The sequence below is a fragment of the Xyrauchen texanus genome, chromosome 40 (assembly GCF_025860055.1).
Source record: "Xyrauchen texanus isolate HMW12.3.18 chromosome 40, RBS_HiC_50CHRs, whole genome shotgun sequence".
Taxonomy (NCBI): domain Eukaryota; kingdom Metazoa; phylum Chordata; class Actinopteri; order Cypriniformes; family Catostomidae; genus Xyrauchen; species Xyrauchen texanus.
This window is the reverse complement of record NC_068315.1, coordinates 26,009,155-26,025,158: the sequence shown is the minus strand read 5'-3', so window position 1 is coordinate 26,025,158 and position 16,004 is coordinate 26,009,155. Positions and strand designations below refer to the sequence as shown.

The 16,004-nt window shown below is 38.9% G+C and overlaps 1 protein-coding gene across 4 annotated transcripts in view; it reads left to right on the top strand.

The window, feature by feature from the left end:
* LOC127633373 (serine/threonine-protein kinase WNK4-like) overlaps positions 1 to 14,761 on the top strand; it is an 82,539-nt gene extending 67,778 nt beyond the window's left edge. For 2 of the 4 annotated variants that reach the window (XM_052112411.1, XM_052112410.1), the window contains exons 15-20: positions 3,010 to 3,881; positions 4,780 to 4,870; positions 7,072 to 7,678; positions 9,031 to 9,236; positions 9,838 to 9,893; positions 11,785 to 14,761. In XM_052112411.1, coding sequence (XP_051968371.1) covers positions 3,010 to 3,881; positions 4,780 to 4,870; positions 7,072 to 7,678; positions 9,031 to 9,236; positions 9,838 to 9,893; positions 11,785 to 11,787 — 1,835 coding nt within the window. In that variant the 3' untranslated portion in view covers positions 11,788 to 14,761. Of the gene's footprint in view, positions 1 to 3,009; positions 3,882 to 4,779; positions 4,871 to 6,349; positions 6,986 to 7,071; positions 7,679 to 9,030; positions 9,237 to 9,837; positions 9,894 to 11,784 lie in introns of those variants that run through there. The other 2 variants (XR_007969200.1, XM_052112413.1) reach the window with 2 other exon arrangements.
* Positions 14,762 to 16,004: the final 1,243 nt, after the last annotated feature.

Here is a 16,004-nt window from a genome sequence, read left to right as displayed (position 1 = left end):
CATATTTAAACAAATAAAGTTGTTATTTAAAGGGATAGTTCAACCAAAAATGAAAATTCTCATCATTTACTCACATTTATGCCAGACGTGTAAGACTTTCTTTCTTCAGCAGAACACAAACGAAGACTTTTAGAAGAATATCTCAGCTCTGTAGCTCCATACAATGCAATTGAATGTGCGCCAAAATGTTGATTCTCCAAAAGACACATAATGGCAGCATAAGAGTAATCCATACGACTGCAGTGTTTTAATCCATATTTTCAGAAGTGATATGACAGGTGTGGGTGAGAAACAGATCAATATTTAAGTCCTTTTTTGCTTGAAATTCTTCTCCCTGCCCAGTAGGGGGCAGTATGCATGAAGAATGTAAATAACCAAAAACACAAGAAGAAGAACATGAAAGTGATCTGTTTCTCACCCATACCTATCAATTCGCTGCTGAAGTTATTGATTGAACCACTGGAGTCGTATGGATTACTTTTATGCTGACATGTGCGATTTTTGCAGCTTCAAAATTTTGGCACCCAATTAAATTTGCATTGTAAGGACCATTAGAGCTTAGATATTCTTCTAAAAATCTTAATTTGTGTTCAACAGAAGAAAGACAGTCATACACACCTGGAATGTTATAAGGGTGAGTAAATGATGAGAGAATTTTCATTTTTGGGTGAACTATCCCTTTAAGTATGTACTGTATGACTTCCACAGCACAAGATTAGAGTAGTAAAACTAAAGTAGATTTCAAGAAAGTAGAAAGTTAATTTGAAAAGGCAACAGATGCTTAGATAAAAATATCTCATGTATCCTGTGTATACATAAAAATACAATTAATGAATCAGGTTCAATAATAATGAATTCCAACTTTGCACGTGTGGACCATTTTGAACCCAGGAAAAACCCTGGTACTCAAGAGTCCCTCAGCCCGCCTCCATCCTCATGGTCCCGACATCTGTTTGCATGCTGTTTCTCCAATTCCTCAGCAACGGGGAGCTCATGGCATGAATTAAAAACCAAGACCCACAAATCCTGGCAGGCCCCCGACCGCTGAAGTGCAGTGAAGTCCCCACTATTCCCTTTATCTCTTTCCACCATTGTTGGTGCTTTCCTGTCCCGCCTATAGAACATTTTGTACTATCACCTTCTGGCTTTATGCCTCCGTGGCACGTTTTCCTAGTGCAATATGCCTTTCTTGCACATTCATTTATTGAAAAAGAGCAGTGGTTTCAAAGCATCCAGAGATAACCAAAGAGCCTCTGTTATAATGTCAACCGCAATTACGTTTACTCGACTACATTAGCCGAAGAAATTACTGGCAGCCCCCAAACACGTGCTTTACAATGGAATCTGTGAATATGCAGATGGTTTTATTTTTTTTTAAATGTCAGAGAGACTTTGGCACACTCATTTGATCGATGTGAAAATTCAATCATGATTATTTCTAGGGCCAGCCTGTTGGCATCTACTGTCTGTAACAGAATTCACTCATCTTTATGTGTATGCGCTTATGCAATTCCTTTATGTATCACTATGGAAATGGAACTAGGTTAAAGGTGTTACTGTACAGAGTCCTTTTCACTCCAATATTGACAGCTGCAAAAAGGGACATGACAAGACAAAGGTGTGTGAAATAGAACAAGGGTGTCATCCCATCCTGTTTAGTTAAGCCCGCACAAAAGACTATTATGCAGCAACAGGTAGAACTTGTAATGCAGATGTATTATATAAATATTAACATGGATATTGAAATCATCGTGAATGATTGTTTATTATGTTAAGTATGATTTGACGTCTTACCATTGAGCTGGACCTGCAACAGTAGCTTATGTTGTTTTTTGTAGCACCTGAGCTGAGATTTCATCCAAAATGCTGTAGGTCTGCATGTCTCAGCAGATCATCATATTTTTGGCATATTTCCAACATGTTTATAGCTTCAAAGCAGGATGGTAGCTGCTTATTGGAGTTCTAGTGTGGAATGTATGTCGACTATCACACGCGCAGCAAACTAAAGTCACGTTCCTACGACTCACTTCAGTGTTACCGTATAAATTGAGCTCTATTAAGTGAAGCATCAGCTTTTCCCTGACACTGTGTTGCGCTTCCATCAAGTGTTGTTACGTGCCGCTTAAAGTTCAAACAATTTAAACTTTGACAGTCAGTGGTGGTTTAAGCATCAGTTAATGACAACCAGACTTTTCTGATGAAGTATCATTACGTGGGTAGTGCCTGCGCTAAAAGCAGAACTAGAATTTGCCTGTGTGTTCGGAATGACATATTACCAAACTACTCATACTATTTCTGCCATACAGAGATATACTGTATGACAGAAGCAGCAAGAGCTGTATGCCATTTCAAACTAAGTCATTCTCTGCAGCACTTTTCATGTGGAGTTAAAATTCAAAGTGGCGCTTGACGCTGACATTTAGTGGTGCGTTGATGAACAACAGATTAATTGTTATAAAATATTTTAATTGAGTGACAGCAGCAATTTAATAATATAAGAAATTATGTTCTGGGAGCATTACCCATTTTAGGGTTCTTCCCAGTCCAAAATCCTAATTTAACCCCTGATAACAACCACCCAGAACACTCAAGCATCCGATTAGCAACACTCTAATGCTGTGTTCCATTCAACCCGGAAAGTCAGAATTTCAGAACATCCTACTAGGAAAAGAGCAATGGAATGCACCTTGAAGTCAGAATTCCAACTTGGAAACTCAATTGAACCTTAAACTCTGATTTCATCAAGGTCTTCCAAGCATAAGGCAACGGAATGCCTTATCGGTTGTAGATCGGTGATATCAAGTAGGATTTTCCCACATCCGACTTTGAATGGAACACTGCATAAAAACCACTCAGAACACCTAAGCAACCACATAGCCAGCACTCTGGCAGCCACACAATACACCCTTGCATCACGGTACTGAGTTTTGCACATGCAATCACCACTCAGATTGTCTTCAGAAAATACACAAATCAAGCCTGAAAATCATTTTCTTTGTTATTCTCCAGGTTTGCCTCATCATCATGTCCCTTCAGTCTATCCTCCTGATCCCAGAATGCCTCATTCCAAACTACCTCACGTTCAACAGTATATGCCTTCGTATATGAACAATGCCACCCACTTCCCCTTCCCATACCCACCTCAACCAGCCTCCCCCAAACCCACCCATTCCCCTCTATCCCATATTCATGGCAATACTTCCTTTTCCCTCTCCTCCCCTGTATCCAACCCTGGCTCCCCCAGCCCCCACAGCTCAGATGTCTCAAGCCCCATATCCGATGTGAACCTGTTATCGCCTCCTCCAACACCTTCTCAGACACCCGTTATGTGGTCACCCCACACCCAACCTTTATTTTCCCTGGCTAATGTGTTGTCTATGGCCATGAGCATGGCACATTCCTTTATGCCTGTCCCAAGCCTTACACAAACTATACCCTCCATGGTACAGCCCATGCCAGGCTACCAACCTCAGATGTCCCACCACATACCTGCTCAACCAGGTTATCCCGCTATGTATATGCCCCAATATACCCCATCTGTACCCGGGGAGGCGGCGTACACCCCAGGGATGGTGGAGTATTACCGAATCATGGATTCCCACTTTGGGATCCAAGACACTGTGATGTCACCACCTTCCCAAGCTACTCCTACATCAACTTCACCCAGTGACATTCCCATATCCACCCAGCAGACAGCCTCTACTGTTTCTCAGGAGGGAATGCTGAGAAGCTCTCATATATATGCACAAGAATCCTCCAAGGAATATTCTCTGCCTCATGGGTACAGTCCTGCATTCCCCAGGCACTCGCTGGACCAGTGGACCAACCCCGGTTCTTCATCTGGGCTGTCATCTTCCCCTCGAGCAAGCCCAGAATGCAGAGTAAGCCTTGTATAATGCATTATCACCCAAAAATTTAAATTTTCTCGCCCTCCTGTTGTTCCAAACCCATATAATTTTCTTTCTTCCTTGGGAACACAAAAGGGGATTTTTAACAACACCCTGTCCACTCTTTTCTATGAAAGTGAATGAAGACTGTCATTCTCCAAAATTACAAAAAAGTATCAATATGTCCATAAAAGTCCATATGACCTTTGTGTGAGGAACAGACAAAAATGTTTGTTATTCACCAATCACCTTGACATCTCCTTGGCGCATACATGAAAGTTCATGAAATAAGTAGGGATGTCTGATTCATGAACAATTTTTTTTTTTCAATGAATTAATTGATCTAGTTCAAGAAATGTTAATGATTCATTCACATATCAGTCTGATCCGGTTCTCGAGTTCAATTAAATTGCAACTCAAAAATCCAGTCGCAGTGGTTAACAGCTCACTGAAGATAAAGAATATCACTCAGTAACGACTTGAAAATCATTATGTTCCTTGTACAGTCTCTGTTTTATGGGTCCAGAAGACTGGACCACTTTTATGATACTTTTTATGGTATTTTTGTTGTTGTTGTTGGTGCCATTTTAGACCCCATTCATTCTTTTTATGGAAAGAGTGGCCAGGATATTCTTCAAAATTCGTCTTTGTGCTCCACAGAAAAAAGAAAGTCATTAGGGTTTATGAGTGTAAGTAAATAATGACATAATTTTCATTTAGGGTAAAACATTTTTTAGCTTTGCTGTGTCATGATTGTTTTCATTTCCACAGTGTTGGCAAACGTGTAATGTCACTAAATGTAAATGGCCAGTGTTGAAATACTAGCTCAAAAGGTTACAAAACCCAGATGTGAAAGTTTACCTGAATTAAATGGTCTTGTGCCCTCATCAAGGTGTCGTCATCCAGTCCTAGATCATTATCCCCCCTGGCAGCAACAGAGAGCACCAGAGGGTCTCAGCGCCAAGAAATCTCTTCAGAATCTGGTAAGAAATGTTACCCCTAAACACAAACAGTGCACTTATGCAACACAACTACGCACTACCTGGTACACTTAGATTTTCTTCTTTGCGTAATGTGCTTTTATAATGAAGCTGGTCTATATAAATGGTTAATAATTCTTGCTCTCATAGAGAGTTTTGAGGACATTATTATCCATTAAACGCCTGTGGAGGTCTTGCGCAACCAAAAAGTCTGGTTGTAATGTTCCTTGGGACGCAGCCTTGTGCGAGTTAACAAAACCGAAGTAACACCGGCTATGCTTGGAATGGAATATTAGCTGTCATACAAATGGATAGAATACTAAGAATGAGTGAAACAGAAAATATTATGCAATTATACACCATTCTAACAGTACTATGCTACATTGTTGTCTCATGAGCTCATTGTTTTGCATGCTGAAATCGGTAGGTGTGACATGGAGCTCTTCCTACTTTGAGGCCAACAGCTAATACCAGTTACATTGTTCAGTCATTGAAGATCAGTGAACATGAACACATAAGCGTGCAGAGTTATTAGCGAGCTGGTGCAGATTTACCTACATCTGTACGACTGTTTGTGTAGCGACATTTTCCCAAAAAAATTTAGTCTGATTTTTTTGGGTTTTTGTCTACAAAAGGAATCATATTTACTCAAATACTCTTAATTGCCCATTCACTCTTTTTTTTAATATGCTGCTTCACGTGCCATCTGCAGCCAAAAGCCATTCACACATCTGCCAAGATTAAGATATGCCTTTCTTATCATCATTTGGTCTTTATTTTGCCCATTAACTCTCTTTTATACACCCATATTTGCAGTAGTATCAGTATCATCATAAATTACAGTAACAGTGTAACCAGTGCATGTTATAGCCTTGTATAGCATATTAGCGCAATAGTGCTATGAATTTAGGATGTAAACAAGACAATTTACACATTCAACTGCATATATATTACTTTAAATCATCATCAAGTAGTTAAAACCACTTCTTTAACTGATCTTGTGTGAATTCTACTTCTAGAATAACGCATGAAGTCATTGAGCATGTTTACATGCACACCAATATGCTAATTACTCCCAAAAATCAGCTTATTTAAAAAATCTGACAAAGCAAGAAATACACTTTACATGACCTTTGAAGTAATCACGTTATTCTCTGCTTTTGACATCAATCCGTGAAGAGGCATGCGGCCAACACATGTGCACATTGGATAAGCCGGTAAGAATGCTGGTTAAGTTGTTATTATTCCATGCGAAATTGGCACAATGGGCCAAAATCTACTCCTGTCAACCAATTTATTCTCACGCCGTTTATGAAGTTACACCGATAAAGGAACACAGTTTTTTGCGTTAACATGACCACATACGTTGTTGGCTTATTAAGCATTTCAGTGTAAGAACGTGCATGTAAACGCGCTCATTGATAACACATTTTAAATGCCACATTTGTTTTTTTATTTTCTCCCCTTTACTCCCCAATTTAGAATGCCCAATGCACTCGAAGTCTTCGTGGTGGCGTAGTGACTTGCCTCAATCCGGGTGGCGGAGGACGAATCTCAGTTGCTTCCACGTCTGAGACCATCAATCCATGCATCTTATAACGTGGCTTGTTGAGCGTGTTACCACGGAGATGTAGCTCATGTGGAGGCTTCACGCTATTCTCTGCGGTGTCCACGCACAACTCGCCACGCACCAACGAGAGCGAGAACCACACATTATAGCGACCATGAGGAGGTTACCCCATGTGACTCTACCCTCCCAAGCAACCGGGCCAATTTGGTTGCTTAGGAGACCTGGCTGGAGTCACTCAGCACGCCCTGGATTCTAACTCGTGACTACAGGGCCCCAATGTCACATTAGTTAAGGTTTAACATTTAGTGTTGAGTGTCCTTATATTTAAATGCGGTGTGTCCGTTGTCTGACAGTTCGGTGTCTGATCATTTCTCAGCTTTTTCGAACTTCTTTTTGGCTCTGAATGAAAAACGAAGACGCACTTCTCTGAACATATCCAAATATAATGAAAAATATCTAGTGGCCTAAATATAGTCATATGGGTTTGAGTCAAATGGGCATATCATTTCTGAGTGATCTATCCCTTTAACCCTCAGGGCCGGCCCGAGATGTACTGGTTTTATGGGCACGTTTACAGCCATACTTATTGTCATCATTCTTTTAAAACTTTTTTTTATAATTTTTTCTCTTACAGAGCCCAAGTCGATTGTGACTGTGGGCCGTTTTCAAGTGTCCCCGAGTAAAGAGATTCCCACTATAGCCACATACACAAAATGTGAAAATACACCTGTAAAAGCATCAACCACATCAGTCGCAACCCCAGACCACATCATCAGATCACCCGATCAGCCTGTGTCCTCTTTATTAGCTCATACGCAAAACCCATCAGTGGAAAACAGTCAGAAGCTCTACCTTCTCCCTTCCTGTGACACTCTGCATGATTCTTTGAGTTCTGCTGACCAGAGCAGTCGAAAAGAGGACCAAAAAGGACAGATGGATGAGCAAGAACAACTTGAGGATGATAACGATGAGATCCCATTGGATAAGAAGCACAGGAGGAAGAAGGGACGCAGAGCAGATTGTGGTCCAGGTCTCATGGGGACATCAGTGGACAGCGGGTTTTCTGTAGCTTTGGACACAGAGGGGAGGCTGTGGGATGGCAACACGGGCAGCCCTCCGTATCCTAATCCTCTTCATAACCTCTGGATGAGCTACACACGGAGCTCCTCCTACCTGAGCAGTGACGAATCGGAGAGTGAAGATGATGAGATATGGGGGGAGCTACAGGAGCTGAGGGAAAAGTAAGGGACTTTTATAGTTTATCAAATCGAAAAGCTTTGTAGCACTGCATTAATATTCCTCAAACATTCTAGTTAGGGTTTGTTCCAAACCCCTAAATCTAAGTCTTAAATTTCTGCAACTAAATCAGTCTGAACCTCTGTATGTACAGACTCCAGTCTACCTATGTTTTGCAGATCATTTCAGAGTCAGGTGACAGCGAAGTTGCCGATGTAATATTTGCTAACTTATTTGTCAAATATTTGTATACTGTTTTGTTCTTGGTCATTTCTTTCTTGCATCTATTGAACTTTATAGTCTTTACACAGTACAAAAACAGTGTCAATTCTTCTGCACTGCAGTCAGAGAACATTTAGGCAAGAAACAAACTTTGCACAATTATGCCTACGCAGCTGTAAGCACTTGGCAAGTGCATTGACAACATGCGGTCTGGTTGAACATGCTAACCGTGCATTCTTGCATTACTGTGGTGGTAACAAACCTCAATACTCAAGTGGGCGATGGAGTTACACTCAAAAATCTGTGCCCTTAAAGGTGCTGCAAGCGATTTATTCGTGGAAAAGTATGCAAACTTTTTCCAACTCCCTTAAAGATGTTAATGAATTAAGTGTTCTGAGATATCTCTGTGATAGTTATAGACTTTGTAAACTGCAAAAAAAAATGTGTCCGTGGATCGCAGACATTGACGCTTTTCACATGTCAATCAGTTTGCTCGTTCTCGGCTATGATTCATAATGTTTGTCAGTTAAGGGCACTATTGTGCCACTGTTGAATTTGACAGCCACAGGAATAAACAATGCTACATTGGTTTTGGTCTCAAAATTATCTTTGGAGGGCGGGGTTTTGGAATGAGGGGGCGTGGCTAATTCAATGGTCACGTAAAAGCTTCAGAACACTAAAATCGCTTACAGCACCTTTAAACCTGACTTGTTATTCAGGTGATTTGTTATAAATGATTGACTACTTTCTCTGCAATATTCTCTTCAAACTGTGATAGTAGCTGGCTTGAAAGAGAAAAAATCCCCATAGAAGCAGACCGTTCACACTTATGTCTGCTATAGCGCCCCTTGTGGCATAGAGATTGCAACCACTACTGTGGGTTGTGTTATGAATCATGGTCTGACACATTTTGGAATGCAACAATGCACAAAATCAAGCTTGCGTAGCTAGTAGTATCTGCGTTCACATACTTGTTTAGAGTATGTTTCACCCTTTACGTGGACCTGAAGACTAAAACCTCAGCCTTACTGTAGCACTATTCTATTGCTACTTTTTGCAAGCACAGGCATTTTCTTGAAGAAACAATTTTTTATTATACCTCTCAAAATCCTTCTTTTTGTCTCTTGTCTCTCAGGCATCTCAGTGAGGTGCAAACTCTGCAGACAGTACAGAAACGAGAGATAGAGGAACTGTATGCCAAGATGGGGAAGGTTCCTCCTCCTTGCATTGTGTCTCCAGCCGCTATGCTGTCTAGTCGCCAACGCCGACTTTCTAAAGGAGGAATCTTCCCTTCATCTCGCCGAAACAGCCTGCAGAGAGTGGACATTCTCCCTTTAACAGGTAAAACACTGATCCATACTCGGTTTTAAGTATCCAGATTTTAACCATAATCATTAGCACAAAACTATATACTCTATTCTAACAGCTAGTGAGCTGCCTTGCTACCTACTACCTACAATGACAGCTACCTTCTAAGGCAGCACCTGTAATGGAACCCCATAAGTGACATTTTTTTGCACTGGAGATTCAACTAACAATTGATTTCATTGAAGTTTGGCATTAGCATGTTGCTAAGCTAACCCCACAAAACACTAATAAGCACAAAATACAAAGCACACACAAATTTGGGATAAAATTGTCAGTTTTAATTATATTTAACCATATTTTTTTTTTCAATCATTTTCAGTATTTGAATGAATTATTAGTGTATTTCTGATCTTGGGTGGATTTTTATGCTGAGCTTGTCACAATGCATAATGAAATTACCTTCTCCGTGAAGCAAGTATGCAATGCTGCCTTAGAATTTGCCCAATAGTTTTGGAACAGCCTTTGCATTGTTAACAACTTTAAAATGCTGCCTATGTAGGCAGCTCACTAGGTTTTGTAAATTGAAATGGTAAAATGAAATGTTAACTTTTCCTGTGCTGTGATTGGTCCACAGGAATCATGAGAAAAAATTCCTTGAGTGGCAACAGCAGCAGCAGCAGCAGTTCCCAGGTAGGTTCAATGCCTACTAAAGGAGTGGCATTTGGTCCTGATTTTACTGGAATGGTACAAATGTTCTACTGATTACAGGCATTACATTGAGTACAGGGTTTCTCCTGTTTAATTCATATAATGTGTCTGATTCTACAAAGCATTCTTGTAAAACAAGCCCTAATTTACCAACACTGCCACAATGTGTTAAATTTACTTAAAATATACAGTATATGTACCATTTGTAAACCACTTATGGACATTTTAAGTTAATGTAACTAGAAAAACTTTGTTAGGTAAACACAAATTAATTTGTTCATTTAACTCTATTTACCGGTACTTAAAAGGTATGTCAAATTTAGAAAAGATCATAAAATAACAGCACACAGAAAGAAAATAATTCCTGATTGTAGTCCAGTCTTTAAATAAACTTGATTCCACAAAGTGCACATAAATCTGCACTTCAGCTAATCACATTCCCATGTGCAATGAGAAATTACATGAACACCAATCACAATAAGATATAATCACCAGATATTTATCATAAAACAACATCAGTAATACTAAAAAGAGCAAAAACCTCTATGAATTGTTAATAATAACTAATTAAATGCCCACATAAGTTCCTTTTGACCTAGCAAACACAATTACACGTAATGGATCTTTAACCTCCTGAGACCCCACGTGACCAGCATTTTTCAATTTCCTTTTTTATTTGTAACTAGTAAAAAAGAAGAAGAAAAAAAAGAAACAAATTATATATATATATATATATATATATATTTTAGAACGATTTGTGTGTGTATATATATATATACACACACAAATCGTTTTCCTAAAAATGTATGTCCACATATGTGGACAGCAGGACTAGGTTGTGAAATTTTAAGTAATACCAAGTTATAGAAAGTCAGATTTCTTTCATCAAATTGTTTATAATGTGTCCAGGAGTGTTGGTTATTCATGTTTTTTTTAGATGTTATAGACATTACAGCCGATTTTCTATAAAGCTGAATAAATAATTCTTATTAAAAGTAAAGTCCAGTGTCATCAAATCACTGCCATCCATGTTACAATTAAATGTTGCATTATAAAATTCTGAATCTATGTACTGACTGTCATATTCCCATGTCTGCCAAACATGTTGAGTGGTCCAAACATCATCTGCAGCCTGAAACTGAATTTTTGGTTGGATTTGAATTTTAATAGAACGCGGTCCTAATTTCCACATACATGGAAATCATCTTTATCAGCGCTCTGACGTGTGAAAAATTAATGAGTTTATGTCGGCATATCAAACGAAAATAGAGATGAACAGGTTTCAACCAAAAAATTTAGTTTTTTTACCTGGCACTTTTGTTGGCACTTCCTGAAAATCAGCGTCACGCTGTCGTCATGTGACACGGTGCACCAGAATTTAACCCTTGAATAACAGTGTAGAGTCTTGTGAACAGAAATCAGTCATTCAAAATTCATTTAAATTATGCATTGCATTTATTGAAGCCAAAATACAACGTCCACACACATGGACGCGGGGGTCACACAAGGTTAATGGATAAAACATTTCTGCATCGCTGGTCTGGAAATTGTTGACTCATTTAGTCAAACATCAAAGATTTTAACAAGATAAAAACATGAAATTTCATTTTCATAGTTTTGTGTTTCTGCTGAAAAGAACGAAACAAAATGACGCTATTTTAATATGCACAATGCAGCGACACACCAGTATAAATTAAGAGCTAGTTTTAAGCTTCTTAATTTGGGGTAACATGAAAACTTTACATGGAATGAAGGCTTGTTATACAAGGGACACACCTATATACAGTATATATTAAAATGACTTGTTTTTCTCACTGACATTTTCATGCATCCAGATGTGAAAGATCTCTCTCTTTTCCTCTTCTCTCGACAGTAAGAACCCGTAGCTAGATACATTGGCAGGACTTTGTCAAACTACCTCATTCGTTTGTGACTGCTCTTATTCCACCTGCTAGAAGCGGAACAATCTTTGGACAACCAGCCTTAGAGAAATAGAGACTCACTTTCCTGATCTAAAGCCTACAGGACCAAGCCACAGGCACTGCCCCTCTTGCATCCAGGGACGGATTATGACTTGCAAAGGCCCTGGGGCCAATTATCTCCAACGGCCCCCCTCCACCCAAAAGTTGTTCACGCCCAAAAGTGTTTTCAAGTGGGGGGATCACCAAACTAGATCACGCAGCCTTAAAGCCAAGGGCACGCCCGGGCAGTCAAGGGCCCCCTGGTAGTCAAGGGCCCCTGGGCACTGACCCTGTTGGCCCGGTTGGTAATCCGTCCCTGCTTGAATCCATCAGCCCTCATAATGAACTGCTCTGCTGTGTTGAGAGCCTCATTAAACACAGTACAGCCAGTGCCCAGTGCAGATTTAACATCAGAGGCAATCAGATACTGATGTAGATGAGATCTTCTCACAGGCTGAACTGGAAGAACCAAGAGAAAATATTTTACAGTTTGTAACATCTGATGTACAGTGTTTTAGTATAAGAAGTATTCTCTAAATATTAATTACTGTGTGATTTCCGCCTTTGGTGATATGTTTTCTACATACTGATGCTAGCGTAAATGCCTCAGGAGCCGTTCACATCGGATGCGTTCAGAAACAGATAGATGGAGCAAAAAAATCTGTCTAGAATGCAAGGACGTATTCTGTGTGAACGACCCCTTTGTCTGCTTAATTTTGTGAATAACCAATCATTTGGCAGAACTCTGCTGTTATATGATGCTGTTGCTATGGAAAAGTTAGTGATGTAAGGTGACATTGTGTGATGTCTCCGTTTGATCTCGCTAATGGTTCAGGACTGACTGTGATTCTCAACTGTCTCTTTTGCACTTTCTGAAAACGAACTTAAGGAAACAAACTGCTGAACAGGTGCACCTGAAACAACAGTCCACTTCTGGACATTAGTTGTCCTGCTGTCTGTCTTCTACTGCCTGTGTTTGCGCTGTACACAAAAGTGTCTTTGCGATGTGAACCAACAAAGTAATCACAGCAATCACCATTTTTGTTTTCTACTTGACTTTTACTATTACTTGTTGTACAGAATTATTGACTTTTTTTCAAATCAGAGACTCTAAGGGTCTCTTTTACGACCATAGTTATAATGTGAACAAAAAACAATGGTGTATTAAAAAAGATATTTATATAGATTGAGGGTGGATTGGTTAAATACATGTTATTTTTGAATTGTGTTATTGATTTATACCAGCTTTGACATTACTGTCTGTTTAGATGAAGTGCCTCTTGATTTTAAAGTGGCAACTGTTCAATGCCTATGCTTATTTACATTTATCAGTTTCACTATAATTGACCTATTACAGAGATATTAATGTGTTTGAGCAATGCAAGTTTCAGCCATAGATCAAATTAAAGAGAAATGTAAAACATGTATGCACACTGCACTTTGGCATATGGCTCAAAGTTTCATTGAGGTGGTCAGTCAATGAAAGGACTGTACAAGTCATGATGGATTGACTATTAATATTTATAGAGGGCAGTCCATTAAAGTGTGTTCTTTCTATTCAGCGTCTTCAATTATACTCACCAAGTTGAGCCTAAAGAAATGTTAATGCTTTAAATTTATGCTTTACAATGTACATATGTCAAGGAGGCTGATTGCGCCCCCCTTTACATGGCACCCCTGTGCGTTGCATACCTTGCATATATGGTTTTTGCACCTCTGTACATATGGTAAAATCACTGTTGATTTTCAGATTCACTTATATGACATTTCACATATTCTTAAAGTGCAATTTCTGCATGGACGGGACAGCTAAAGTTGTCTAGAAAACTAGTTTTTCTATGTAGATGCATTGCATCAGAATGTAACACAATCATGTGTTGGGTTTCAATTCAGGCAAACATGCCAACAGCATCATGAACAGTTCTTTAATCTGATAACATCCATTATAACTTCATTCAATACTGTGAAATGTTTGAATGCCTTTATATATGCACAGTGAACAAACTTCTTAAAAAATGAGCTACAAACACAGTGATTGTGTCTCAGACTGAGGTGAAGATACTTTATGCTCTTTTATATTGATCGCTTAAATGTGCAATGCAACACTCGCTTTGCCTTCTCTCTCTCGTGATGATTATGTATAAGGTCGTAGATCATATTTGTACATTAAACCAATAAATTTCAATAAAGGTGACTGTTGTTGGTTTGAATATTCATTTTGGACACTATAATATTTAGGAAACACATTTATTGTTCTTAAAAAATAAAGGCAAATGAAAATCTTTAAAAATAAACAAATTAGGTAACCAATAATTTAAATGATTATGTGTCTTTGTCAGCATCCCCAATAAGGCTAATGTTAAATTAGGACCATAGCTAGTGGGGTGAAAGGTGGTAATGATTATAGGGGCCCACATGTCCAGGAGGGGCCCACAACAAATTCTAAATTGTATTTTTTAATAGGAAACGGGCCCTGAGCAATATAGTCAGGGGACCCAGAAACCTTGCTACGGCCATGTGTTAAATTATACATAGCATATTGGGAGTGTGACATTCCCTTTAAATGTCTCCACACTAACGTTGTGGAAAACTGCATAATAACATTGTTTAATTAAGTTTGAAACACACAGAAACACGATTTGACGGTAAAGATGAGCAAGTGACTTATCAAAGATGATTATTTCTTCATATTCTAGTCAAATTAAATGTATAATCATTGATTGAAGAGTTTCGCGCCAAGCAGGAGACGGTGAAATGGTCTCTGCGCCCTCTGCTGGCCGTCTGTTGAATTGGTTTCAACTGTGTTGCCACTTTCGTCCCAAAGTCATGTCCTGTCATGTTCAGTGCAAATGGTTCCCACAGCAGCTCAAACCCATATGATATGACAGCTTAATTCGCTCCGGTCTTCGGAGCGCGTATTTTTGCAGCTCTGGCTTCTTCATCCATTTCATCCATGACTTTTTCTTGGGATACAGAGTAGAAAGTGTAGCCATCTGTGGACAAGCGGTGAAGGCAAATGGTACACACAGATAAATACAGTCTGATGGAGTTCAATCTTGGCAAACATGACGCTACAACGACTGGTTAAATGTGCCTTAAGCAAATTTAACAGTTCTAAAACCACAAAAATAAAACTGTTTTCAGAGACTAGCGCTGTCACAGGTATAGGTGTGATATCTATCAGGAAATATGGACATTTTCTGCTTATATCATTAATGGGTTGGTTCAAGCAAAAAGGACTTTCATCCTATTGCAGAACAAATTATGATTTTAGGAGAATATCTCGGTTCTGTAGGGTCATACAATGCAAGTGAATGCTGATTAAAACTTTGAAGCTTCAAAAAGCACAGAAAGGCAGCATAAACGTAATCCATACCACTCCAGTGGTTTAATCCATGTCTTCAGAAGTGGTATGATTGGCGTGAGTGAGAAACAGATCAATATTTAAGTCATTTTTTTTTTTTACTATAAATTCTCCTCCCTGCCCATTAGGTGGCGATGTGCACGAAAAATGTGAATCGCCAAAAACAAAAGTAGAAGAATGTGGAAGTGGAGATTTAAAGTAAAAAAAGGGACTTAAATTAAAAATTAAATATTATAATATCGCTTCTGAAGACATGGATTTAACCACTGGAGTCATTTTGATTAATTTTATGCTGCCTTTATGAGCTTTTTGGAGCTTCAAAGTTCAGGTCACCATTCACTTGCATTGTATGTACCCACAGAGCTGAAATATTCTTCTAAACATCTTAATTTGTGTTCGGCAGAAGAAAGTCTTACACATCTGGGATGGCATGAGGGTGAATAAATGATGACATAAGTTTAATTTTGGGGTGAACTGTACATTTTAAAAAAACGCATACAGCACCTTTAATATATTAGTAACACTAATACGAGTAATAATGTTGGTGTTATTTTTCTGGACATATAAATAACATAGTACATGACTATGGTAATCATTAAGTACCATGATTTTTAATCAACGTACCATGGTATAACATGTTTGTGTCATGGTACCTGCCAAAATACCATTAATTAGGGTGTTAATAGGAATATTATTATGATATTGAGACAGATAGTTGTATGACTATTCTTGAGGTAATTCAAAAACACTCCTTTAGGCAGTAAGGTA